The 26,683-nt window shown below is 39.6% G+C and overlaps 1 protein-coding gene across 2 annotated transcripts in view; it reads right to left on the reverse strand.

Annotated features, from left to right (window-relative positions):
* The window catches only part of KYNU (kynureninase), a 122,928-nt gene that overhangs the window by 20,102 nt on the left and 76,143 nt on the right, over positions 1–26,683 (reverse strand). For both annotated transcript variants that reach the window (XM_063116586.1, XM_063116585.1), the window contains exons 9-10: positions 22,080–22,178; positions 21,562–21,635 (exon numbers count right to left, since the gene is read on the reverse strand). In XM_063116586.1, coding sequence (XP_062972656.1) covers positions 21,562–21,635; positions 22,080–22,178 — 173 coding nt within the window. The remainder of the gene's footprint in view (positions 1–21,561; positions 21,636–22,079; positions 22,179–26,683) is intronic.

A 26,683-nucleotide genomic window follows, 5' to 3' on the forward strand; every position in this document is an offset into this window, starting at 1 on the left:
GTTTTTTTCTCTCTCCTCTGGGCTGTAGTTTATCCACATTCTTACCCTGAACTTTTAAATCTTTTTCCTGGTTCCCCAATACTTCTCTTTTTCATGTTCAACTTTGAGAGGAACACACTGGGCTTTTTCAGATCATGGGTTCTGATGATGCTCTGTGATGTAGTTTTGCCTGCAGCGTTCTGCTTGGCATCAGCTTGTGCCAAGTTTCTCAGGAAAGAAATCAGTTGGAAAGAGATCAGCACCACAGGAAGCTCCAGGTAGTGGTGGAATTGGAAGACAGGCAAGTTTGCCTGAATGTTGTTCCAACAAATATCAAAGCAAGACTAGGGCTTAAATAGAAAGTTACCAGCCTTTAAGCTGGATAGCTTTGCCTCCAAATGAACTATTTGACTCTTAAAGGGCCCAGTCTGTTTCAGCAACCTCACACTTTAACAATGTGAAAGTGGTTGTGGCATGCCAGTGTCTTTGTGATGCAAGTCCTCAGAGTCTGAGGACAGTAATGCAACATCCTTTAGATAGAGAGGGGCGGCCCTTGGGTTTCTTCTGGAAAAAATGGGTTCTGAGCAGATAGAAGGCTCACAATGTCTTTGCATGGCCAAGTCTTCTACTGTTGACTCTAGAACCTCTTCTGAGAACAGGGGGTAGAATCCTCTGGGAATGATGGGTGAGGTTGCTGGTCCATTGACAAGCACTCATAAGTTAAGACCACCATTTATAAAACACTGTAAGTGCATGTACCATTTTATGAAGTTATCATTTCTGCAAAGCTCTTGAGCACAGGTATAACAGGCCACATCTTCCCCAACCAGCTATATCAATGATATCCACTATGCTGCAACAACACCATATCTGTATTTTTCAGAACACATTAAAATACACACACTTTGTCACTCTTCCCCAGTTTTAACAGGTATCACATTGCTATTCAAAGGCTAAAATGAGAGAAGAATGGTAAAATATATGTTTTAAACCTGAAAAGCCTAATAAAAATAACAACAAAATTAAATCTAGGTAGCTATCTCACTGCTATACTACTTGGCCATGTGCTTATAAGGAAGATCTGTAGAGTCTGAAAGCATTTATATTTCAGGTAATTATTAATTTCATACCGCTATAGTTCAAGTCCTTCACCCACTGTGATGTACTTTTCTTGCCCTTTTCATCTCGGTACAAATGTTATCTAATTATGAACTGTGTTTGATTCATGGACATCATTGCTGTACATTATTAGCAGATTGCTCTCTTAGTAAAGAGCAGTAGATATCGTACAGTCCTATGAAAAGCTGTGATTTTCAAACCATGTTTGTCAAAATGACCAAGGGAATATTACTACCGTAATAAAGGCAGATAAGCAAGACGTTCTTTGCTGCTGAACATTTTGGGATTTTAGTGGTTGGTAAAATAAGTCATCTCTCTCTCTCTCTCTCTCTCTCTCTCTCTCTCTCTCTCTCGTTTTATAATATCTAAAAACAGCCAAGCTGTCTTAAGTCCAGTAGCAAAACTTGAGAGGGGAAAACCCTCTAATAGCATGGCAGTGATCCAGTAACAGGCATAACTATGCTGCTTTGATTGTGACATATAAAATGTCACAATTTGGAGTAATCATTTTACCTAAGTAACTGAATGTCTTTGTATCTGTTATTTGTGTCTTTAGTGGAAGGTTTAATTTAAGAATTGCAGTAAATGGGGCAAGATATATTCACTCTGCATGAAAAGAAAAGAAAAGAAAAAAGAAAAGAGCACAGCCTGTTTAGCCAACCAAGTGCAAGGTGATTTACAGCTGATAGGGGTCTGAAGACAGAAGGTGCACATGTCCTCTTTAAAGATTGATTTTTTTCCTTGTTAGTCTTTTAGATTCAGTTCAACTGGGAATACACCAATCTCAGAACATGTCCCTCCATATTACCGCTCCAGGTCAAAACAAAAGGAGATTGAGTTCACTTTTATAACAAGATACAAGTTTTCTGTGCTCAGAGTATGTGAAAGAGAAATGGTCATTATGCTGGGAATCCAATCAGGGTTTGTTGGATTCATACAGAACTCCTTTGGAAGCCTCTAAGGCTTTTGAGATGAGGAAAGGTAATTTCATTCACAGAGAGCAGGCAGAGAAAAAGTGAGGAAGCTGCAAAAAGAGCTGGAGTCTAAATTAAATCCTCAGAAAAAATCTTATCCAAACAACCCCTCTAAGGCTAATGAAGTTGAATTAAAACTGTTAAATCAGCTTATGATCAACTATTATTGTAGAGTACACATATATCACTTCGATTAGCCAAATACTCCATCTGGGGGTGGGGGTGGGATACAGCCAGAAATGCTTTTGAAACAACTACCACGAATACCAACTCCCTGCTTTCTTTTACAAATTAAAAATCAATCTGGGAGCCAATTTATTCATACAGATTATTAATAAAGTTCACAGTAATTATTCGAAAAGCATTAGACAATACTGAGTTCCAAAATGGTAAAAAATAAATAACACAATGTGTTCCTGATTTTAAAAAAGCATATGAAAATGTGATAGAACTTTCTAAAATGCTTCAATTATATTAGAGATAATGCAAGATAAGCTCTTAAAAGTTTTTTCTGAGATGCAACTTGTTCTTTAAAGCGGATTTTGACTTTTATGATGCAGTTAGTAAATAATTTTGTCTTTCTTTAGTTCCTTGAATGAATCCCCAAAGAGTATGCATGTAGTCAGAGTCCTAATGATGTATGCATCAGAGTGAATGATATTATACAGCCTTACATTTCTGAATATAGAGACCAATATATTTTAAAGACTGCAATTACAAAGACTATCTTGACTGGGTTACTTTTTAACAAGTATCATTTCAAATTGTATTTTGAGTTGAATGACATATATATATATCAGAAAGCAATGTAAAATGGTGATGCAAGACCTTATGGAATTTAAAATATTTTCCATTGCTAACAATAACTCAGGGAGGAAATACTTTGATTGATATTGTTTCCACAGACACTTCACAAATTCATTTTGTTTCTAATATTATTTTAAAGACTTCCCCTCAAGTGTGGTTGTGTGCAAAGTTACTCTAACTAGAGATATACAGAAAAATGTCTTAAAAAATTGTTACTGGTAAATAAATATGATATATATGGTTTTAAGCAGAAATGGAATTGAATTATCCTATTCTGCCTTGTCAGTGGATCAATGTTTTGGCAACTATACCTGTCATTTCTATAGATCTCAGGCTGCGTCGTATTCAGCAAAATCTTTTGTGTCTGTTGGGACACGACAGTCTCTAAATAAGGGATTGTCTAATTCAGCTAATTGCAGGAGGTGCAATGTCTTTTAAACATATTTTTGACCAAGTCCAGGATTTGCTTCTTTTTTAGGAGGAGGTTGTTATAACGATAAATTTTGTACTGGAACTATCTTTCATATTTGCTGATGTACATGCTCTTTTAAATTATATACCTGCTTGGTGGAAATTAATGAATGGTTAGCATAAATGGACTCCATGCCATTTTGACAACTAAAATACTGCTATTACAACATTGGAAAGATAAATACTCATCTCCTATAATGCAATTTATTGAGAACCTTACAATATGTATACCAACTTTAAATGGATAGTTATTTGGATATCTGGTCCACTTGTGTTATTGCTAGAAAGTTGTATTTTCACATATCTGCATTTTGTATGTATTCATTGCTACGGATATATACAAATTCGTGCATGCATTTTTTTAAAGAAAGAAATTCCATTGTCTGCTCCTTGATGGAATCGGGTTTTTTAACCAAATTTTCATTCTATTTATGCTAATTCATAATAGCATGAATGTGTATTAATGCTAATGCACACTTGCATAAATCTGCATTAGTTAATGCTAATGTGCATTTGTTTTAATGCAAATTAGCACAAATCTCCTGTCAAAGTGAAAAGACAGCCTGCAAGTCTGTCGAATCCAAGAAAACCAGTCTACTTTTTTAATGAGGGGAAACATTCTGTGTGCAAGGCTATAAATCTGTGAGTATCAACGTCACACTGAGCCATTAATTGCAAACTAACAGAAGCCAAGACACCTATTTGGCTATTGCACCTGTTACATGCTGAATATTTAAAGTAGCCCATGTCACAATATTTTGTGGAATATCTTGAAAAATAACATAACTGCTTTCTAAAAATATATATACCACCTACCTACCAGCTCCAGAAGTTCTGCAGAATTTTAGACTGTCCCCAATTATTTTGATTCTTTGTTGTTTCCTTGACACTCTGTCTGCCAAATACTCTCACACATTCTATATCTTCTTCGTGGCCTGCTCTCAAAATGGGCATGTGTAATCACAAACTTCTAACATGCATTCACTATGAAGCGGACTGAAGTGCTGAAGGCAAGTTTGCATATTCCGTACATAATGGGAGAGAGCCAGCCCATAAAAACGTCTTTGGCTTCTATTAATGGACAATTGTCTCCAGTGTTAAAATGACCTTTTTGATGACTCACTGCATAACTAAACATGCTGTGATAAAGTTACTGGGAGGGAAAGCAGAGGGCATTTTTCAGCCATGTTGCAAACCTACTTTTATGAATGAACTGGCTGGTGATCACAACAAAAAACTGCATATTGGTTGAAAGCACTGGTGGGTGCATTGTTATGTTTCCCCAGATTAGATGGAAAGAAGGGTCGAGGGGGCTGAATGGAGAAGGGAAAAGATGTATTGGCTTCAACCAGCATCTAGAAATGTGGTTAGCTAAACTAAAGGGGAGCATCTGAAGAAAGCATGAGTGGAAAGATGCTATAGGTTAACTGAACAGAAACCTACATGTCTTAGGGGCAAACAACGTGTTACATGCAAAGGCATGTAATGAATCCTTGATCGATAGACAAGCATATGGAACCTCATGGAAAGAAAACCAGCTTGCGGTGGGGGTGGGGGTTGAATGGAAAATGCCTAGTAAAGAAATGGTTATGAATCTCTATTGCCCATCATGTCTTCTCTCAAACTTTCAGCCTTTTGAGGCTGTTTTATCTTAAAAGCCGTCCATGAATGTGTATGTAACGTGTAGTTTGCCCCTGTCTCCCTTAATATTCCTTCCAATATTAAAAAAAAAAATGTCCTTGGATATTTGCCATTTACTTGGAGAATCCAAGAACTGAACCCTGCAGGCCTATTGTGTGCCTAGATTGGCCTAATAAATCACATCTCCCAAGACAACGTCCCATTAAACCTAATTAGCCAAAGCCTTTATTCCTAAACTGCCTCTTCTCAGGGGAAGTTTTAACTTTTGGTTTTCAAATGAGCTAGAGGCACTTTAAAAGCTTTCCCTCTTCATTTGGCAGCAAAAAAAAAAAGCTTATTTTTGAGTGCAGTCAAGGGTACGTTAAGAAGTTGGTGTAAAATTTTCATACAGTTCATGAGCATTTTAAGGTAATTTTGCTACAATATATGAGGAATATATATTTATCTGCACCACAGATAAATTCATTTGGCTTTGTGCAAAATCTCAATGCAGCTGTCATCTGAACCAAAAACATCTAAACCAGAGTTCCCTAATCTTACCCCCCACAAGATGTGTTGGACTACAATGGCCATCATCCCCAGCCAAGGCATGCTGTTAGAACCCAGCTATCCCTTTGCCTTTTCTTCATGTAATCCTTCTTAAAGCTCCATCACACCTTGGAAGAAATTCTGGCTAACACTGGCTACCGTCAATTCTCCATGGACACTCAGTTACTTCCTGTTTTCAAACAGGAAGTAAACAAGGTGCACGAGGGCCATTCAGTCCCTGGTTGTGAACATGCTGCTTCTCTCACACACAGCAGGAGAGTGCAGCAACCAGACTTTTTCTGGTTTTTCTTGCCGCACAAGGAAGACCAGAACGGGTGGAAGGCGCATGAGAGGCAGATGACGTCATGTGAGTTACCTCCGAGGAATCCGTGAGTGCCCAGTAACGAGTGTGCAATAAAACACTCATTGGATGGAGCTATTAGAAAAGAATTGCTGTTTGCTAGTAATATGAGCAAATCTTTGAAAAAAATGAACTTCTGAACACTTTCTTTATTGCATAAAACTCTGCATCTCATTTTGTGAACCATAACGTTTATGGATGTTACATACAGAACTCCCTTTATTATACTCTTGAAAAAGAGGCTAGATAATTCATTTCTTGTGTGTGTTGGTATGCATGTGTATGTATGTAAAATGTTTTTATGGATATGCTTCCATATCACTGTAAAGTCATCACATCTGCTATTCAGTCTTAAATCCTACTTCAAATGGGGCATTTTCCTTAGCATGTTAGTAATCTGTGTAACGGTTTTGAGATTTGTGGGGGTGGACAGGACACACATTATATATAGTCCATGATAGTGTTACTGAAGCCTTGTGCAGTTGTTAAGGTGTTAATTTTGTTTCCACCTCAAAATGTATGTGTGGGGCAGAGGCAGATCACATTTGCTGGCCCAGGCTCCACGTGTTCACAGTATTGCTAGCATAGGAGCTTCTGTGTGTAAAATGATTCCTGCTGCACTACATATTCGTCTGTACATGGAAATGGAATACTGTAGAGGGCTCAGGATTGGCCAGAAGGGCGGGTCTGTACTTTGATCCCTTGCCTCTGTAACTGACTAATATTTTTGTTATTCTATCAAAGTTTTGTATTTCTCGGTGGAAATGTATAAGATCTATAAAGGTATGTTGGTGAAAGTGGGAAAAAATAGGGGAGGGAAATCCCAGTTAAGTCACAGTTTTAGAGAATCAGGAATGTACTATGTCCTCCTCTTGTACATAGCACATAGTATGTGAGCCATAACAAGTGATCTAAAATTGGGTAGAGCAGTCACAACTAGTTATGAACACATTTAGGCTTTGGCAGTTTCATCACAGTCAAAGGAAGCAAATGAAGAAACAAAAACAATCTCTCTTTTATTGGAGGGGGGGAATGTAATGTTTATCAGATTTTTTTCCCAAAGTTCCTCATTTTATCCTCACATCAACCTTTTTGATATAGGTTAGGCTGAGAGATAAAGAGTCTCAGGGTCACCGGGTGAACTTCTTGGATGAGTAGAAATTTGAAGCTAGGTCTCTCCCAAATCCTAGACCAACACTCTAATCATTACACATACTGTGTCTGGGTAATGTAAAACTGAAATATGCTAAGACAAGCGTGACCTATCTTTGTAGCAAATGAGCCTCATGAAAATGCTAAATGTTATATAGTGCAATACTTGCACAGACTACAGTACACAAACAACCCACATGAATTAGGGACGATCCTATACGTGCTTAGTCAGAAAAGAAAAGGGCTTTTTTTTCTGTCGACACATACATAAGAAAGCGCCCTTAGCGCAGTTTTGCCTCTCAATCTGTTGACCCAGAAAGGAGGCTGCAGCATAACATGGGTCGAGGCAGGCAAAAGTGCAGATCTGTCTCATGCCAGAACAAGGCCCAGTGAACTAATGAAGTGCAGGGATCTCACAAACACCTACTGCATGTGCTACTTTTGGCAATCCTTGTGCAGGTTGCCCACACACATGCTTACAAGATAAAATCATGCTGATGAGCATAGCAGGGACCACACAATAAAAAACAAAACAAAAGCAGTTCAGCTATCTGGCAAAGAAGAAGTCATATGAAGTTATTCTAAGCCCTTTTTCAAAAGCACAGCCTGGTGTGCAAGCCATGTCTCCCCATCCCTTTGAATAGCTGTTTGCTTCTATCATTAAAAACATGAGATGCTTTTTAGACATCTCCTATTTCTTGTACTTAGAGCACCCCCACTATAATATTATACAAACTTTCTTCTAGTTTAAAACCCTACCTGCTGATAAGCCTGCTTTAAGTTAAAGACTTCATAATAAATCTTTCGTTTTAAATACTAGGCTATGTACCGTTTTGCTTTAATCCTCTGCCAAGGCTGATCTATTATTCTCTCAGCTGCTTTACATATATACATTATATATACCCTTTCATCTTTTAAAATTGTACTTATTTGCAAGGATTCAGCTTTGGAAAAGTTGCTCCTATTCAGAATTCAGTTGCTTAAGGGGAAAAAAGAGTGGGCAAAGACTTCTGATGTGCTGCCTGAACTGGTCAGCAAACATGCCATCCCCACCCCCCCTATTGGGTCATATTAACGATCAGTCTAGGAGAATATCCTGCCATGGCTATCTACCCTACTCTTAAGAAGTGTATAATAGCATAGCATGACCACACATGATCCATTCTTAGCTTTCAGCAGGATAGGTTTCAGAGAATTTCAGACCATAATGATGCCCCTCTTTTCTCAACATCTAAATCCACACTTATAAATTCCCATAATCCTTTCATTTCAAGTCACTAGTTTATACCCTTAAAGGCTGCTGTAGATGTCATAAGGAGATTAACTTCCTTTTACAATGAGAGTAACTCACATTTCAACACACCTTTGCTACGTGAAAGCCAGTTGTGGTGTAGAGGCTAAAGTGTTGGACTGGGACTCCTGAGATCTAGGTTTTAGTCCCCACTTGGCCATGAAGCTCACTGGGTAACTTTGGACCAGTCACTGACTGGGATCGGACAATCAATGGAGGGAACAATGCAGTCTGGATTGTTGCTCCTACACGGGTTGGTCATATGACTGGCATTTCCTTAATTACATTCTGCATGGTTTACTTTATTGACTGAACCTGACATGTGGCATAGAGGGGGGTGGCTTGCAGTACGGGTTGTGGGGTGAGTGAGAAGTCACTCCTGCCATGCCGCATTCAGATGACACAGCAACTCATGTTGCAGGTAATTAGGGAACTGCCAGTCACGCAACCAGTGTGGACAGAGGGAAACAACCCATAGTGCATTGTTCCCCCCACTGATCATCCAAATGTGGCCAATGATTGTCAACCTAACTGACCTCACAATGTTGTTGGAGAGGAAGACTGCCATGTAAGACACTTTGGGTTCCTTGCAAGAGGAAAAAAAGGTGGGCTATAAATGTAATAATAAATAAGCGGTAGAGGTTCCCCCCCTTCCTGTCTTTCATTACTAGACTTCGGGATCATCCAATGAAACTGAATTACATGGAATTCAGGAAGACAAAAATAAATACTTCTTCGCAGAACCTGCAATTATGGAATTTGTTCCCACAAGACAGCAGGGTCTGCTCTATCATGAACCAAGGTGATCCCTTCAACTCATATGGAAGATTTGGTGCAGGTGACCAAGTGAGGGCACACCTATCTTCTGCTGCTGCTGCCTCCAATCTTTTTTTGTTACATGCTCATGTTCCTCTGCCACCAACCTCTGCCTAGGAGCACTGTTCCTGTTGCTTCTTGCCAATATCTTTCTTTCTGAGAAAGAGTGCTCACATCCTTCCTCAGAGAGAAAGTCAATGGGGCACGATCTGACCACACACAACTGTAGGAAAACCACCAGCTTTCTGCGGTAAGAAAAACTGCTTCTAAAAAGACAAAAAAATGTTCCCGCTGTGGAAAAATGATAGTGGTGGTGCATCTACAAAAGAGTAGGCATGCTTCTTCAGAGCAAGACACTGTGTATGATGCCACAATCAGCTCTAGGAACATTGCTATTTTTGCTTTGCTGCAGCAGGAGTAATCTATTTTAAAGATGTTTTCCCTGCCACAGCATCAGGATGTGTGAGTCAGCAAGTCTTGACCTCATCAAATTCCATCTTCAAGCTCATTCTGACTCGTATCCATATCAGAATGTGAACTTTGCTTTTGCTTTTTTCACACATTTTTTTGTTTTTTCATGCACATTTCCTCAAATGTATACTTCAATTGTGCACATTCTTGAAGCCTACACATTTTTCTCACATTGATTCAAGCATGTTTGTGCGTGTTTTCTGAAAGTACACGTTTTTCATGCACATTTTCCAAATGTACACATTTTTAACACGATCCCCCGCCGCCCCCGCGAATCACATTACAAGTTCAGAAATGTATGGACTTCAACCTCAGCTTGAGTTCAGGTCCATAGTCGTGCCTGGGAGGTGCAAACTGGGAAAAATATGGTAAAAACTGATTTTCTCAAAAATGGATTTCTCAAATTCCTCATACATTCCTACCACAGCAAGGCAGTGGCGCTCCATCAGCTGAGTCTGGTGCCTTCTCAGGTTTCAACTCAGTGAGAGGAACAGCAACCGTAAGGAGCAGGTGGGTTGCTGCGGATGGAGAGGGAGGAAGCGGGAAGGTGCAAAAGGGAGAGAAAGCAGCAAAGGGGAAGCAGGGAATCTGCCTTAGGCAGTCAGTGAAGAATCTTAGCCAGGCCTAAAAGACATGGTAATAGCCATCCACTTAAGACAGCTTTAAAAGGATAAAGCTATCAGTGGCTACCAGTCATGACAGCATCATGCCTCTGAATACCACCTGCTGGTGAACAACAGTAACTGAGGGCTGTTGACCTCATGTTGTGCTTGTGGGCTTCCCATATGCAACTATATTGTTCACTACTGCGGGAAAAAGTATGCTGGACTAGATAGGCCTTTGATCGGATCCACTAGGGGGCTGTCTATATGCGGGAAAGCCCTGCGGTGGTGGTGGTGGAACTGCACTGCATCAGACAATGCAAGCGCAGGTTCGCAGCCACCACGAGGCTTCCCTGCAATGCTGTGTTCTGAAAAGTCAGGGATTTACCTCAACTTTTTCAAACAGAGAAATGTCAACACAGCACTTCCACTGTGTAATGCAGCTCTAGGACCAATCTGGGTTTAACCCAGGGGGTGGAGAGTGGTGGAAGGTGACCAACGATTGGTCACCTTCCATCAGGAAGAGGGTGGAGCTCTGGGACCTGGATGGCTGCCCATAAACCCTGCACTCCCTCCTCGGCATCGAGATTGCCCACCGCCGCCCTGGGAGAGGGAAAGCATGTGGTTGAACTAGGCACCATGAATACAGCCCCTAGGGTTCTTCTTATGTTGTCATAGTTTAACAAAAATATTTCAAAGGGAGGCTTTAGCATGAAACTGATGACCTAGAATATATCAGCAAATTCAATTCTATTGAATTCATACTTAATCAGGATTGACTGGAGGTATCTTTCACACTACACAACTTAATGGTCTCTTTTTCAAGTGTTAAATTAGTGTGGCAGAAAAGATACTACCATCACATGCTGTGACTGGGTTTATGAAGAAGTCACACTGTTCTTACTGTATATATCTAGGCTGTGCATAGAAATGTGACAGACCTACTGGTACCCAAGAGCATTGCCCTTGAGTACCAGTAGGTCTGTCACATTTCTCTCTCACTATCTCTGTGCCTAGTAAATGAAGATTACACTTCCTACATGTTCACAGAACTTTAGGCCACAATAAATGTATGAGTCAGATAATTAATTGTCATTTTAGTATTGGAAATGCCATTTTTTGAGCTTTTGAAATGGTATGTCAAAAGCAGAATCGTGAGTGTCACAGTGCATGCACACGAACAACAGGCTCACCATAGACTGATGTAGTTGGGAATCAACACAGTCAAATCTTCCTGTCACTACTCTTCACTGAAGGCTGTCGTTTCAACCCTTCCTGCAGCTTTGTGGTGAAGCTCGAATTCTGGGTTGAGTTGTGAGTTCTGCTTATGGTGTCCAAGTCAGCACAAATCCAGATTAGAAAGTTATTCAGCTCAGTCAAGAGGCCCTTCTCACTGACTCAGTGCCAGCTCACATCCAATTAGCTACACTTTGTTGCCTTCTGTCACTCCTGCCTCCGCACATTCTATAATTCATCTTGCTATGTCTCGCAAAACACCTGTTCCTGTCCTCCATTAAGAAAAGACTCCATCATACCCTTTCTTATTTCTTTTCAAAACCATTTATTCTGCAAAGCCTTTCCTGCATTACTATAGCAATGGCTTTACAATGCATCCTGCTACTAGTTAATACTCCTCTGACCTTTCCTCACTATTCCTTTATCCCCTTCAGTTTCATTTCATCCAACTTACTTAGAGAACATGACACTTGATATGTGCTCATTTTTAGAGTCTCTTTAGATCTGGCACTATGTGAAAGGATAAAATATTCCCATCTCTCAAACCATACTTGATTTTATACATATCCTCTCTCTATTAATTTGCATGGTACTGAAATCATGCTCAGCAGTCTTCCAGGCTCAGGTCTGGAGCCTATATATATAATGACAGTGTTACATTAGAGATCATCTCCTCTTCTAAAAGAGGGGCTAGTGTTACAGGCAGTTTGCATTTTAAATTGCAGGGATCAGCAATTTTTAAAACTGTGATCTTTCAGATCCAATCTAAACCTAGCAACATATTCCTACTTAATCTATTTATTCTGAAACCTCATCTGCGAACCTTTCAATGTGTGGTGATTCTTTAAATTTGTCATCTGAAAGTGACAAGAGTACTCACCAATATCTTATGTGAAGATGGATGCTAAGTATTCATTTAGTTCTGGCAGGCATCCTACTTTTAATGTATTTAAAATTCTTATTGTTAAGTAAGAAAAGTAATGAAAAGCCTTACTTATGGATCCATCCTGTGAACCACTGAATAGACATCATTTTATAGGGCTGGCTTTGGTACCTCGACATTGATGCCACAGCTGATATGCTGATAAGAGTTGCTTCCTACCTGTGGTGTAACACAATTGTGCTCCTTTGATGGGAGAAACCCAATAAGACCTGCTGCTTCTTACGGGCATTTCAGACCAAGTGAAGCAGAGACTGACACGTATTTGTACCAGTAGCACATTCTTTAGCATGAAATGAGCACTTAATCTCTAAAATGGTTACACTGTAGATTATTATGGCTTCTCTGACCTGGTCACCGACTGTATATGTCAGACACGTGGGAGATGGTTGTCATTACTGAGGGCTGATCTATACTCCACGCATGAACTGCCATAGCTGTGTTCCCTCCATTTGATGGTATTGGCCTTGCACACTCAATCCTTGGGTCTATATATGTCAGTAGTGTTCAACTAGAAAGCACTGTGTGCATTGAAGTACACTCAGAAACATCTATATATAATGTAAACAATTTGTGCAACCATGTAATCACAACTATGTACAGGCCTGTATGTATTTGCACATGAGCTCAAAAATCAGGTAGAAAAAAAGTATAATGACATACTTCTTTCAACCAGACCTACATATGGCAGCAAAACCATTCTCGATATGCTCAAGATGCTCTCTACTTTACTAACTTTTTACATGTCTTAAAGCTAAGCTTTGCCATTGAAAACAAGGACTAGGTTTAGGGATAGAAACGTGTTTGAGATTGGAGAGTCTCTATGAATTATAAACCTCAACCTTTCAAATAGAGAGGATCAAATTCAAGTTGAGCCAAGCCTCCTTCAAACTTCCCTCAACTCAAATAGGGGCTATTCCCCTGCCTACACTGGATATTGGCCTCTCCCTCCTTTCCACTCTGATGCCTAGTATGATGTTATATAGCAAAAGCAGATTGGGAAATGATGTTTTCTCAAGGGCTGATATCCAATTAAATTTCCCAGATATAGGGCAGATGGGAGTCGTCTTGCTGCTGCTACCACCAAAGCCAGGAGCCAGGTAAGAAAGTAGGATGAGCAGGTAGGTGAGAAGCAATTTGGAAGGATTTGAGAAGGGGATGGGGGAAAGCGGCTTGGAGGGGTGGGTGGGGAAGGGATTGGATACTATCATTTTCTGAAGTTGTAATTTTTTTTTGCATTTGGGCTCAGAATAAACTGAGGCATTTTTAATGTTTTGGTGATATTTGTCTGATTTCCTGGTCCCAATGGAGGGTTCCCCATCACTAGTTCCAATATACTTTGTATCACAATGTTATTGTGTACTATTAAATATGAGATGCTGACGTTCTGCTTAGGCTCCTAGCTTTTGCATATAGGAATTTAAGTACCATCAGTCTTGTTTCATCTTGGTTAAGAGAAAACCCATCCTCATGTTGTAGCCTTCTCTTAATATTCCCAAGAATCTAACACCCTACTGAATCTACACTTCTCTGAACCTTTGTATTCATAATTAATCTCACCTCATTATTTCTTCCTAGCTTCCTATGAGAACATAAGACGTGCCATGCTGGATCAGATGAAAGGTTCATGTTGTCCAGCACTCTGTTCAGACAGTGGCCAACAAGCTGTCGACCAGGGACCAACAAAGCAGGACACGGTGCAACAGCACCCTCCCTCCTATGTTCCCCAGCAACTGGTATTCACAGGCTTAATGCCTTGGATATGGAGGTAGCAAATAACCATCAGGGATAGTAGCCATTGATATCCTTCTCCTCCTGGAATTTATCCATGCCCCTTTTAAAGCCATCCAAATTGGTGGCCATCGCTACATCTTGTGGTAGTGAATTCCATAATTTAACTATGTGCTGTGTGAAGAAGGAAGGAACCTCTCGTGCAAGCACTGAGTCATTACTGACTCTTGGAGGTACGCCAGCTTTTGCTGACGTTTTCTTGGCAGGCCTTATAGCGGGGTGGTTTGCCATTGCCTTCCACGGCTGTTATTACCTTTCCCCCAGCTAACTGGGTACTCATTTTACCGACCTCGGGAGGATGGAAGGCTGAGTTGAACCGAGCCGGCTGCCTGAAACCAGCTTCCACTGGGATCGAACTCAGGTCGTGGGGAGAGTTTCAGCTGCAGAAACTGCTGCTTTACTGTTCTGCGCCACACAAGGCTCTTTGTGTGAAGAAGCACTTCAGTTTATTTGTCTTGAATCTCTGGGTTTTAGTATTTTGAAAGAGGGAGAAAAATGTCTTCCTATCCACATTCTCTACACCATGCAAAATTTTGTACACCTCTATCATGTCTCCCCTAACCCTTCCTTTTTCCAAGCAAAACAATCCCAGTTGTTGTAACCTTCCCTCATAGGGGAGATGTTCCAGCTCCTTAAACTCTTTAGCTGCCCTTCTCTGTGCTTTCTCCAGCTCTACAATATGTTTTTTTAGTTGTGGTGACACAAAATATTCTAAGTGTGATCACATCCTAGGTTTGAATAAATGCAGTATGATACTGGCAGTTTTGTTCTCAATTCTTTTTTTTATAATTCCTAACATGGAGTTTGCCTTCTTTACAACAGCCATACACTGGGTGGACATTTTCATCAAGCTGTCCACCACAACCCCAAGATCTCTTTCTTGGTTGGAAACCGCCAACTCAGATCCCAACCGGTTATATTTGAAGTTGGGTTTTTTTGGTCCCAATGTGCATCACCTTACATTTGCTTACGTTGAATTGCATCTGCCATTTGGATCTCTACTCTCCCAGCTTGGAGAGATTCTTTTGGAGTTCCTCACAATCCATTTTTGTTTTAACCACCTTAAATAAGTTGGTGTCATCGGCAAACTTGGCCACTTCACTGGTAATTCCAGTTCATTCATAAACACATTGAAAAGAATTGGTCCCAATACAGATCATGCTGGCTTTCACAAAATTTATCAATAGTATCCCTTATTAATATGTAGTTCCTATGGATTGAGAAACAAAGGTAAGGGGGAAATATATGAATGACCCTGAATGCAAAGGAGGCTTGCAGCACAGGATGTTAATTTGTGCCTAGTGTTTTTGAAAAGATTTAATGTTAATATGCATCTCTGAACCAAAGCAACACAAATTATATTAGAAAGCACAATTGCATCTTAATACATCTTGATAAGATGTATTAAGCATTAACTGCTTTACTGGTAACAAGAATAAGGACCCTTCAGTCGCACAGCCCATTGGCATTTTGTTTAAAGAAAGCTATAATTTGCAGCATATGTTTTAATTTAATAAATTTCAGACAAATTACTTTCCTATAAATATCAATAATGTGAAGAGAATATGAAAGATGAGAATTTTTAAAAAATCTATATTAAGCAGGGGGAAAGGTTACCATAATATTGGCCACAGGGTGAAAACGATTGATCAAATCATTTAAATGACAACTAGGAGATCAAGTGGATAGGAATTTAATTACTCATTTAAGAAGAGGCTAAAAGGCAAAGAAATGAAATCATAGTCCCAGTTATACATTGAACCTGTCTGGCCACTGGGTGTCATCCTTGATCCAAATGACGATTAAAGACCTTCCAGACACAGCATAACGTCTGCTACTTCAATAGCAGTTAAATTCCACTCCATTTGATTGTATAGCATACGGCAAATTGTTCTGCATTTAAATTAGCTATAAAATGGAATACTATGACATAGACAAATTCGCTTTTGTCTCACTGCCTTATTGGGAGACCTGAAACATCCTGGTGACGTGGGTGGAAAACAAAAAGGAGAGAAAGACGACGAGGAAGTGATTGCTTCAGACTAAGATGAACAATTTGAGGACTGATCTTATAGTCCCAAATAAATACTAAATACCTACACAGGCTAACTTTAAAGATTTCACATTACCAGGTATAACCAGTTTTTCTCACCTAATTTCCCTTGCCTTTGTCTTCCCCATTGTTGATTTTCGATAGTAATATGTATATTATTAATGTGACTGTATATCATGGGACTATAACACCAATGGGACTATAACATACTACTTTTTCTTCTTTTACTACTATTACAAAATGACCTCAGACAATATGAGTTGGATCCCCATTGTGAATGGAAAGGGTTTATTATTATTATTATATTTCTATACCGCCCAATAGCCAAAGCTCTCTGAGCGGTTCACAAAGGTTTGTTCTATCCGTAGAAAGACCTGGTTACAGCAGAGGCTACCAGGGACATTGTGCTGGTGTGTGTGTGTGTGTGTGTGGTTGTGGGGCGATGATGGCCCCCATCAGTTCATAGATGAAGCCACCTTTCCCCCCTCCCCACAATTATCCAGGAAGGGACAGCACATAATAACATACCACCACCCCTTCTAGACCATTTTCATAAGCATTTACATCCTGTGCGTTAAGTCCCATACTTCCTAGCTACTCTAACAAAGCCTGAACTCCTAAAAAAAGAAAGAAAAAGTCTTACCACTTCATAAGATTTAAAGATATATATATATATATATATTAAAAAATGATGTTGGTTAAACAGTGCATATTTTAAAAGGATTTTTCTTTAAATATCCACACAGAAATGGGACAGATAAGACTTAAAAGAAAATACATGCAAAATTATCATGAACTGGATGAAGGCTGTTCTGTCCAGTCCTTGCAAAGTCTTCCTGCTTCAAAAAGGGAATGTGGTGGATAATTTTTGCCAATTCCCTCTTTCCTTGCAGCCACTAGTGCCACCCTCCCATACTGTTCCAGAGGGTTCCAGACAACTCTTCCCGTGTGATGAGATCTGAGCAGAGATTAAATCCAACGTTGTGCAAGTGGACTTCTGTTCATGCAATAGAAATTCCCCTTATTCTCTTCCCACAGCAGTCTCCGCCATCTCTCAAATCTGCTTCAGAGGGTCCCCCAGCCCTTTGGAGTAGATTTGTGGTCTGTGCAGAAGGCTGCAGGAAGGAGAGGAAATCCATTTCTCTACTGGTTTCTCTTCTGCTGGCAGATAGTCAGATACATAAGAAAGAATGAATAAAAGGAAATAGTGTAGAATAACTACCTCTTTAAGGCTATAGGAAGGCTGCATTAATGTGCATTTCATGTAGTCTGAACTAGAAGGAGGACACACAAGTTTTCAAGGCTACACAAATAGGATAGTTTGGATTCCTGGATCTGAGGTCACAGACAGTGCTCCAACCTTGGATGCAAGAGTCTGTGATCCCCACCCCCTCCCCCTCGCAGCTGGGTCAGAGAAAATTGCACCGGCAACCTTGGAAAGCAGCAAAACTGTGTTTCTGTAGGTGGGGAGGGGGCTGGGGAGTCCATCTTCCCACCGGCTCTGCAGAGCCCCAGCTAGATGGATGAAAATGCCTGTCTAGCAAAAATACAGAGCAGGTGAAGCTCAGATTGCCTCCACACTCCTCCTGTTCTGCATAGAATGCCCTTCAACCTCCGACTTCAGAGGCTGATGGGCATCTTGATAGGACTACACCCGCAAGAACTCAATAGCATGATTTAGGGGGGCTAGAGTTCTCTCCCATCTGATCCCCATGCCCACACTGGCCTCAGGACCATGCTTCAGATATGACTATATCTTGCCCTATACACTGAAGAAAATAACTGAGCCATCCCAGCCCAAAACGGTTTCCCCAACTGGTTTCTTGGACTACATTTTTAATGTACAGGACTGGGACCCTACTATTATTATTCCAGCAGCAGGCAAAGTTACTAATAGGCAGTATCTGTCACCCTCTTTCAAAGGAATAAGGGGTGCATGCCAAAATGGGAATGCTTAATTGTTGTTACTAATCCTAAAGTGAATTGTTATCTTCCTTATGAAATGAATTCCTGACTTTATTAAATTCCTACGGAGCATAAAAAACTAATGCTCCCAAACATACAGGTTTTTTACAATTTACACAGTAATCTTCAACATGGTTGTTCTTTCTGAGCGTTGCCTTCCCTCTCCAAAAGAAATAGTACCTTCCCAGAATATTTTAAGTATACACCTGCAAATGTCAAACAAAGTTGGAGAACAGTAGACAGATACTGCAGCCATTATATACAGCTAATAGGATGTAATTCACATTGCTGGTATTTTATAAGAAACACTAACCTTTGACACCCCAGATCAGTTTCAGTTCTTTAATTTGGATGATGTAAATTACAGGAAGAAAGCTATTTCTGAATATTTGCACAACTATAATTGCAATATATACAGTAACTGTGTCTATAATTATATAATGAGGTATATAATTCTTTGTATAAGCTCAGAGAAAAAGTAAGGCAGGTTCATGGAATATAATCATGCAGACCAAGGTAGATTCATGGAATATAATCATACAGTAAGGAAGACAAGTGAATGGAAAACAAAGAAAGCATTTAAAGGAGTATCAAACTTCTGACATTTATCTCAAGCAAATCAGAGTTTGTGAGAATCAGCTTCTAAATTGCTCTTAAGTCCCATAATGAGTTCTCAATTGCAATGGCCAAGATGATTCCAAGAATTAATCAGAATTATTGTGTCTAGACTGTTGTGAATAATATTATTATCTGTCTAGACAGCCAAGGCATTGTATCTAATTCAGCAGTGCTTGCACCATAATACCTATTTTCTCTGAAACCTCATTTAGATCCCCTTATTCTAGCTAACATCAAAATATCTACCAGAAATTTCTTAAAACATTGCCACTGGAAAGAAATATTATATAATTATGTCACTATACTTAAAGTATGTAATAAATGGACTGAAAAGTGTTTTTATACAACAAGCCTCTCATCAAATAGCACTTCATTTGCATAGATTATAAAGGCTTTGATAATATATATCTTCACCTCATGCTTCCTAGCTTTATATCTAGATATAATTTAATAAAACATGCCATTATTATAGGGCTATTAGCCACAGATTTCTCTTTTCGTTCACCAACCAGAGATAAAAGTATAATTTAATAAAAGCTTGTAACAGAAAGTAGATTCCCAAAAGGAATGCGGGATGGCCTGTATGTGGGATGGAATTACTGCATCATCACTGTTTTCGTGGAAAAAAGGCACAACTGTTTATCATTTGTTAAATACAATCCACATATCTACATTCAAGGTTGTTCTTCTGAAGAGGAGCCACAATGTTTTGCATAAAAGAAAATGTGATCTTTTCCCCAGATAGCACATTGTTTATTGTTATGATTTCCAAGTGGAAGATGGTTGCATAAATGTCATAATCACTTTTCTATGAAGCTATTGCTAATGTGGCTCAGCTCACCTTGTTGTCTCTTCACCAAATTTCTGGGCATTTTTTTTTAATTCTACATTTTCAGTTATTAAAAAAAAAACACCTTGGAAACAGTGTACTTCCCTGATGAGCACCTGTTCTAAATTATATTATTTCCAAATAATGAACAACAGCAGCAATGTCGCATAGCTGTTCCTCACCATTTTGTAAGTTTTAGGGTGGTGTTTCTCACTGTTACCACCACTTCCTGCTTGCACTCAGAGTCAGGACGTTGGCTGGGTAACTTCCTGTGCTCCATTGCTGTATGCAGGGCTGCATTGCGTTAAAGCATCGTCATGAACTATTCTTTAGATTTCTCTTGTGTGTGGTTCTATGTGTGTATGTGTATGTACTCTATCCCCACAGGCTTGGTCTGTCCTATACATGCTGAATATGGAAGCCTGCTCCTTTTTCCAAGCTCTTTCCCCCACTTCCACAGTTTCATGAAGCCCGGCAGCAGCAGCAACACTATATTCCCCCAGCAAAGCTATTCCTGTATCTATCAGATTCAGCTGAGGTATTGTGCTTCTAGCGCTGACTTGCAAGAGTATCAAACAAAGCCCAAAATACAATTTCTTCAGTGTGATCAGTGCTATAGAGCCTTAGAAAGTAGGGCTAGTTAAATCAACAAGGAGCACTCAATGCAGTAGTCGAGGTATGTGGGTGAATTGAAAACAAGCACTGTGGACACACAGCTTATATAGGAAGAAATGACCCTCTTGATCACTTAATTCCCCAGTTAGAAAAACTCTGCTAAGAAGTTTCTCTCTGCTGGCCTGAAGAACCTCTCATTGTCCTTCTCTCACTCTGGCTAGCTATCTTGTTAATATAGTGAGTAAAGAACTGATGCCTGATCCTCTAAATTCCCAGTTTGAAACTAGAGACACCTGACAAAATGCTAATATAGTCAGGCCCTAAAAGTAGAGCAACACAGAAGCCTGTTGTAGTCCTTTAAGTTCCTTTGCACATTTTTTTCAAATGTGTGCATGTTGTGTTGATTTGCAGAATGTTTCACAAGCTCGACATGTACATTATTTCTGACTGCAAATTGCATTCAAGTCCACATTTGGGTCCAAGAGGTGCAAATTAGTTAAATCCATTTAAAACACCCACCCACACCCACACCCTGATGGAACAAATTTCTCACACACCCCTACCTAGACCGTCCATATTTTACTTGCATGTGAGTAAGATGCTATCAGCCCCCATGAATGAAGGCGCAATAGACAGTTTGTATGTATAAAACGCATGCAAGCGTGTAAAGTGCTGTTTCAGAATTGTACATGATCTTAACACAATTTTGAAACAGCAATTGCAATGCAATGCTTGTTTGACAACTTTAGTCATTTCCTGAAAAACGTGTACACTGAGCTACCTGTGAAACTATATCTTGAAATATATAGAATGGCAATATTATAGCAATTTAACTTCCTACTAATAGCACTATGCAAAATCACAGTGATGTCTTCAGGCACAAAGTCTTAACACAAATAACACTTGTTGGTTTGCAGCATAATCCTATGCATGTTTACTCAGAAATATGTTCCAATGTGTTCAATTGTGCTTTCTCCCTAGTAAGTGTGTTTACACATTTATCTGAAAATAATTACCAATGAATTCATTAGGATTACTTCTGTGTAAACATCGGATTGCACTGTTGCAGCACAATCTTATACGTGTTTGTTACTACCAGGTAAGTGTGAAAAGGATTGCAGTTTTAGTGTACATTTCCATGCTTTCATAGGGTTGGGTTTTGTAGCATTGTTTTCATAGCAAATTTAGCCCATTAAAATCTTTGAATTTTATCTAACACTCATACAAGTAGAGAAAATGTATTCAACAAACTTTTCAATTTTAGCACAGATCTTAAGACAGGAAAATGTGAAGCATACTTACGCTGGTTTCACAGTCTGGGAATGTTTCTCATGAATGTAAGCACCAGCTAGACCTCCTGCTCCCGAATTCAGGTACTATAAAATAGAAGTCAGCATTTAAGTATATTCTTGGTTTTATTGTGCATGTAAGTGCAAAGTGACCTCGTTCTTGGAAAGTGCAGACTGACTTTGATTTAAGTATAATGTGAATGTGAACCAGTAAGACAGACGTTCCTTAAACCAACTTCATCTCTGTAAAGTGGTTTCTTCCGCTACTTCTTGACATTATTGGAACTTCTTTCCCTAGAAACATGCAGAAGGCTCAACATCTTAACGTCCATTTTTAATTGATATTCTATACTTAGCTATATAGTTTTCTTGATAATATATAATTATATATATATTATTTCACATGCATTATCTGATATAAACCCTGAAATAGGTTTATATCAAATAAATAATGAAGTGTTCTCTTCAGCATTTAACCAACTGTTCCATTTTGCTCAAAGTCTGTCCATATCTAAAAAAAATATATCTCACCTTATAGGAACACCAGCAGGCAAAGTCTACTCCCCACTCATGTAAATGCAGTTCTATGTTGCCAACAGCATGAGCCAGGTCAAATCCAACAAAGCAACCCTTATGGATAGAGAAGTAGTTTTACATTTGGTTTGTAAATACAGTAAGCAACAGCATTTCCATGCAACTGAATATATCTACCTTTTTATTCAGCTATAATGATAGAACTAGAGACAGACATATATCAGCTTGACAAAGGTTTTGCATATGCTGGCAATATGGCCTATTCATGCCTTTAAAAATGACCACTTTCCTTGCTTAACTTCCTTGCACAAATGCCTGAGCATACCCCTTACACTGTAGGAAGTTCTGACAAAATGCTCCATCTGAGTTGGAAATAATGGGGATTGTGAGGTAAGTTTATTTATTTATTTATTTATTATTTCTATACCGCCCAATAGCCGAAGCTCTCTGGGCAGTTCACAAAAATTAAAACCATGAAGAGCATAATAAAACAACCAACAATTTAAAAACGCAAATACAAAGTACAATATGAAAAGCATGACCAGGATAAAACCACACAGCAAAAATTGATATAGGTTAAAATATGAAATTAAAACAGCACAGTTTAAATTTAAGTTAAATTAGGTGTTAAAATACTGAGAAAATAAAAAGGTCTTCAGCTGGTGATAAAAGGAAAACAATGTAGGCACCAAGCGAACCTTTCTGGGGAGCTCGTTCCACAGCCGGGGTGCCACAGCAGAGAAAGCCCTCCCCCTAGTAGCCACCTGCCTCACTTCCTTCAGCAGGGGCTCACGGAGAAGGACCCCTGTGGATGATCTTAAGGTCCGGGCAGGCACATATGGGAGGAGGCGTTTCTTCAAATAACCTGGCCCCAAGCCGTTTAGGGCTTTGAATGTTAATACTAGCACTTTGAATCGGACCCAGACCTGGACTGGCAGTCAATGAAGTTGTAAAAGGACTGGCGTAATATGATCTCGTCGGCCAGTCCCTGTTAGTAGGTGGGCTGCCCTGTTTTGTACCAGCTGAAGTTTCCAGACCGTTTTCAAAGGCAGCCCCACGTATAACGCATTGCAGTAATCCAAATGAGAGGTTATCAGAGCATGGATAACTGTAGCTAGGCTATCTCTGTCCGGATAAGGGCGTAATTGGTAAATCAGCCTGAGCTGATAAAAGGTGCTCTTTGCCACTGAGTTCACCTGTGCCTCAAGTGACAGTTCTGGATCCAAAAGCACCCCCAAACTATGGACCCGATCCTTTAGGGAGAGTGCAACCCCGTCCAGGACAGGGTAAACATCACCTCGCCGGACAGATGAAGCACCTGCTAACAGTACCTCTGTCTTGTCTGGATTGAGTCTCAGTTTGTTAGCCCTCATCCAGTCCATTACCGTGCCCAGGCACTGGTTCAGAACAGCCACTGCCTCACCTGGGTTTGATGAAAAGGAAAGGTAGAGCTGGGTATCATCCGCATATTGGTGACACCTCAGTCTACCTAAGTTAGAAGAACCTTTCAAAATAATAACAAAATGTCATTTTTTTATGTTTAGTGAAATCCTACAACTAGCTGGCCCCAGTCCAGTTGAAGGCATATCATTTGTGGGGAGGGTTTGGAAAGTGGAACACCCTTGCTGCAGTTTTGAAAGGATGTAACTGAGTTTTCACTGAATGTTGCTGAACAGGGAGTTAAAAGTGAATGTTGAGATCAAGTGAAAGAATCAAACTGCTAGATTCTTGAGGCAGCTGAATAGGTTGCAGATTCCTAGAAAGGGAGGAGCTTGCATTGTTTCTCTTTTTTAAAAAAAAATGGAAGCCAAGAGAGCTCCTGTGTTTGAGTGGTATAGTGGGAACATCTTTATAATCTAAGTACTTTTAAAAATTAACATGCTTGAAAAATCACAAAACAACACCAAGGAAGCAGTTATTGTAGTCAGTAGAAATGATGTCACAGGGAATAGCTGTTGTTCATGCTCCTTACACAACCTTGTTCCACACAGCACTATTGCAATAGCGCCACTAGCTGAATCAGAAACTGAATTTTTTCTACCAACAAGGCATTACTAGGGAGCCTGGAAGTCTGCAAAACAGGTGACACTGCTATCATTGCCACCCAACCATATGACTCATTAAGGCAAATACTACTCACCACCTAGGGAATGTTGCCTGCAATGTTTTGCAAATGCAAATATACCAGCATGCTTTTTTCAGTCCAAGGCATGCAAACAAAAGTAAAAGATTTTGCCCCTGGTAAGTCACTATGCATGGTTGGTAGGCATACAGAAAAGTAGATCAAAAATTGTGCATGCCAGGAATGTGCTGTTTCCCAACAACAGGCATGTTAGCTGTGGAAAGGTCATTTGGATTCTTAGCAAGCCATAACTGCTTTTGGAGACGTGCAAAAATGTTGCTTCTTTGCAAGTTACTGTTGATTTCCAATGTCCACATATACAAAGTTCAATGTATAAGTACAAAATATAGATAATGTTATGGAATGTTTCTCACATTGTTTATGGGTTGGAATTTAGAAGCATACACAAAATGTATTGTCAGGTTGTAGTTTTAATCCATTATTATTTTACAAAGATAGGATTCTGTTTTGCAGATGGAAATCAGGTTGTCTGTAAAGTTATGCAGGTTCTGTGAATATGTATTTGTGTATACTCTGATTTTGTTAGGTCTTAAATATCTGTATTTCTCATTTATTGCAGAGGTATTTCCAATATTTCTATATCGTGGAAATAACACATTCATAACTAGAAATAAGAAGAGCAGGGTCCAAAAACTTTAGTAAGGATTTTGGAATATTATTTCCTCCATAGTTTTATATGGATTTTACTTGTGAAACTGGAAGAAAATATTAGACACAAACTATTTTTTGTACATAGAAATTACCACTTGATGGCAGCATTTTTAAAGTAAAGAATAATACAAAAAACAGGAGTACAGAATTACAGTATTTTGGAGCTAAAGGAAAATTATAGTACATTTTGTGTATGGACTACAAATCGAAGAATATTATACATATTTTTAAAAGCCTTTTTATATGTAAGGTGGGAGAATGAACAGAGAGGACATAAATTCCCAAATCTTTTATCCAATAATAACATAAAGGCTTTGGAACTATCAGCTTCTGTCGTTTGCTCCATCTAAATTATTAAAACAATACTTTGGTATATTAAATCTCCTCTAAACTATCTAGCTCTCAGAAAGTAATTGCATTTATAAGTGTGACATGCTAATTCTAATGAAGCCACTAATGAGGCTGTCAGCCTATAAAATTCTCTCAAAATGAAGGGATGAACTTTCAGGCCTCATCACTTGCCAAATATAACTGGAAATGATGGGTAAAAAATTATAGATGGGGTGAGCAAAAGGTAGACAATAATCTACTGATGGATTACTGGATGGCATTCTTGGAAAGAATGCTGGACTACAGATGTTGCTCCTCAACAGGGACGAACGCTTCCTCTTTCTTCAGATGGAGGAGGTAGTAGTAAGAGGAAGTAAACAAAGATGATGCAGCCCATTCAGTGGATGGGGTTTCTTTGTTTGCTCTGCTTTTCCTGAACACAGCAGGAAACGGTGGCATGTTTCACTAGAGGGGGGGAAATGAATTTTGCTAGGTCTTTTTTTTTTTTTTTGGAGACGGGCAAACGATCAGAAGAAGCAGGAGATGTGCAGGAGGCAGACAGCAGTGTGAATAGGACCCACGAAAAACCGTGAGTGCCCATTAACGAGTGTGCTATAAAATGTTCATCCGATGATACTCTCTGTATACCAGTTGCAGGGGAACATGAGTGGGAGGGTGCTATTCACTTGTGTTCTACTTGTGGGTTTCCTGCAGGCAGCTGTTTGACCACTCTACAAACAGAGTACTGGAAGAGGTAAACCTTTGGTCTAGTCCAGAATGGTTCTTATCTTCTTGTATTAAGATAATAGAGGAAGCAGAAGATTTTTATTTATTTTTAATTAAAAAACATTTTTATAGTGCCACCTCGCCATTTCTGGCATTGTGGCGCTTTACAATAAAACATAAAGCAATTTCCATTAAAAACCCTCAACCCACATTGAAATTTAAACCACTCTTCCCCCAAACTCTTGTGAAAGTAAAAACACCTTACAGAGGCATTTAAAACAATTGACAGTAGGAGCCTGTCTAATCTCCGGTGGCAAATTTTTCCACAACTGGGGACCAACCACTGGAAAAGCCCTGACCCCCGCACATTCCAAATTGTAGCGGGGGACCATCAGGGCACCCTGGTCCTGAGAGCGAGTCTGCTAATGGTGGGACACAGGAGTGACGCGAGCACTCAAGTAACCAGGGCCCAGGCAGGGCTTTATACATAGTTAACAAAACCTTGTAGCACACCCTAGCAGCCACTGGCAGCCAGTGAAGCTCTTGAAACACCGAAGTGATAGAAGACCACTTCAGAAGCCCCTTAGATGTCACTTGCACTTTGTCTTCCAACACTTTCTGTAACATGCAAAGGTGCCCTGAATGTGTAAACGAGCCATCACAAACCATGTAACAGAGTTAGAAGCTCTGTATCACCCAACTTCTCTTCAAATGCAATGCTTTTCAATTGAGAATACACCTTTTTACTTGT

This window comes from Elgaria multicarinata, chromosome 2, assembly GCF_023053635.1.
Source record: "Elgaria multicarinata webbii isolate HBS135686 ecotype San Diego chromosome 2, rElgMul1.1.pri, whole genome shotgun sequence".
Lineage (NCBI taxonomy): Eukaryota > Metazoa > Chordata > Lepidosauria > Squamata > Anguidae > Elgaria > Elgaria multicarinata.